Source organism: Papaver somniferum, chromosome 6, assembly GCF_003573695.1.
Source record: "Papaver somniferum cultivar HN1 chromosome 6, ASM357369v1, whole genome shotgun sequence".
NCBI lineage: Eukaryota > Viridiplantae > Streptophyta > Magnoliopsida > Ranunculales > Papaveraceae > Papaver > Papaver somniferum.
Window position 1 is genome coordinate 157,304,246 of NC_039363.1, and position 2,407 is coordinate 157,306,652.

General features: G+C 37.3%; 1 protein-coding gene across 1 annotated transcript; it reads left to right on the forward strand.

The window, feature by feature from the left end:
* The first annotated feature begins 464 nt into the window (after positions 1-464).
* On the forward strand, positions 465-2,194 carry LOC113291706. Its single transcript, XM_026541206.1, has 3 exons — positions 465-1,138; positions 1,220-1,415; positions 1,523-2,194. Exons 1-3 carry the CDS (start codon positions 465-467, stop codon positions 2,192-2,194), a joined length of 1,542 nt encoding a protein of 513 aa, XP_026396991.1.
* Positions 2,195-2,407: the final 213 nt, after the last annotated feature.

Consider the following 2,407-nt stretch of genomic DNA (forward strand, 5'->3'; position numbering starts at 1 on the left):
ATATTAATTAGTAATAGTTTTCGCACTCCTTGAGGGAACGAATCGTGCTTGCTATTGTATGCTCTTTTTAACACCGTGTGCTTGCGGTTAATACATATAGGCAATCCCGAAAGCCTATCAGTTTTTGGGGTCGCTGCCGGGGAGTGGTTGCAAAACCCTCTCTAATTGATATTTAAACGTTCTAGTCAGTAGTTTAGGATTTAATTTTCTTTAGTTATTACTTTGTTTTTAGCTTTTCTCATAGATTTTTGTTATTGCTTTTTGATGATTTTGTTTGACTCTTATAGGTACCTTTCTTAGTTATTTTGGATTGCAGCATAGGAATAACGAGCTCAAAGAGAGTAAGTGCTTGGTTTTACTTGCAAATCTTTTGCAAGGTAAGTACGATTCAACTCTTTGCTTGTGGTTAGTGTATGCGAGATTTTCCGGTTGGTTGGGATAGAAATAAATTTGCTCCATTATTTATGGCTGGAACCGATGGTGAGGGTGAAAACCCTCCAGTTAAGAGTTTGAGAGACTATATGTATCCAACTAGAGTCTCTCAACCTTCGTGCATTGTTTTGCCTGCTACTACAGTAACTTATGAGATTAGGACAAATACCCTTCAGGCTCTTCCAAACTTTTATGGTAAGGAGAATGAAAATCCTTACTATCACATTAGAGACTTTGAAGAATTGTGTGGTACGGTTAAAATTAAGAATTTGTCTGATGAATACCTTAAACTTAGGTTGTTCCCTTTCTCATTAAAGGATAAGGCAAAATCTTGGTTATATGCATTGGCTCCTTCGTCAGTTAGGACTTGGGAATACATGACAAAACTGTTTTTGAACAATTTTTTCCCTAGGCATAAGACTTCTTCCATCCATCAAAAACTGAATAGTTTTGTGCAACAACAGGGAGAATCTCTCTGGGACTACTTAGAGAGATTCCATGATCTTTTGCTGCAGTGTCCACACCATGGATTTGATACCCTTAGGCTTACGTTGATTCTTTACGAGGGATTAGATCATAAAACTATGACCACGGTAGAGTCACTTTGTGATAGTAATTTTCAGGATAAAAGTGCTGAAGAGGGGTATGCATTCTTGCAAGAGGTAGCTGAAAAAACCCAAGAGTGGGATGCTAAGGAACCAGTAAGGTAAATTTCTAATAGAAAAGGAGCGCACAGAGTTGATATTCAATTTGACTCTGACGCTAAAATAGCTTCTTTGACAAGAAGGCTTGAATCACTCGAACATAGTTCTAAATCTAAGCCTTTTGTTGAGTCCCCAGACCAAGCATTTTATGACGATGGTAGTGAGCAAGCTAATGCTCTCTATCAAGATAATCGTCGTAAATATGACCCTTATTCCAATCTTACAACCCAGGGTGGGAAAGACACCCTAACTTTTCATGGTCTAGAGGTCAGTATGAAGGTCAGTCTAATAATGCTAGCGGTTACACACAGAAACCTTCCATTCCTAATGATTATTCTAACCATAAAATGCCTAGTATGGAAGAAAGTCTAAGTTTGTTTATGCAGGCCACACAAAAGTCTATAACAAACTTAGAGCATACTACTGCAAGGTCCATAGCAAATAAAGAACGACAAGTAGGTCAGCTTGCTAGTCAAATGAATGATAGAGACAAGGGACAGTTCCCAAGTCATACAAAGCCTAACCCTAAGGGTTCTTTTGAGGTCAGGACATCTGGTGCTAAATCCTCCAATCAAGTCCAAGACGTTACTTCCTTAAGAAGCGGACGGGTCATTGATAATCATGTTAGTAACCCTAAGGAAAATGAGCATGCTAGGAACACCCCCATTGTGATGCAAGTTACACCTGCGACACAAAAAGAAGCTAATGAATCTGAAATTACTTATGTTCCTCGTGCTACATTTCCTCAGCGGTTATTACCCCGTAAGAAAGGAACTAGTTCTAGTGACATCTTAGAAGTTTTCAAACAGGTTAATATTAACATTCCTCTTCTACATGCCATTAAACAAATTCCTTTGTATGCCAAGTTTTTGAAAGATATGTGCACTGTGAAACGTAATCTGAATGTGCAAAAAAGATCTTTCCTTGCTGAACAAGTGAGCTCTATCATTACGCAGAAAACGCCGTATTTAGGGAAGAAAACTAGGTTTTGCTATTTTGCTTTCTGCAAATCATATGCTTTACTTATTATTATCTTTATCATTTTTGATGGCTTTTAAGAAAACCATGTCTAGCTAAACTCCTCATTAGGGTGAAAGATGAACGTGTAGGTTTAATTTACTTATGTTCTCAAATAATGGTTTCAAAATAATAAAAGCTTAACGTAATGTTTGTGTTTATCATGGGTTGTTTGTTTAATGAGTCTTTCATGTCTTATGCCATGTATATTTCATAGTTGAATTCTTGAACAACATCCATATAGAACCTTGGTG

What these genes read in the sequence shown, in the direction of transcription:
- LOC113291706 (XM_026541206.1), top strand. Translation starts at nt 465, where the DNA reads ATGGCTGGAACCGATGGTGAGGGTGAAAACCCTCCAGTTAAGAGTTTG. An exon ending in GATGCTAAGGAACCAGTAAG is followed by an intron (nt 1,139 to 1,219) that starts GTAAATTTCTAA and finishes TTTGACAAGAAG; the next exon opens with GCTTGAATCACTCGAACATA. An exon ending in GTCTAGAGGTCAGTATGAAG is followed by an intron (nt 1,416 to 1,522) that starts GTCAGTCTAATA and finishes TTGTTTATGCAG; the next exon opens with GCCACACAAAAGTCTATAAC.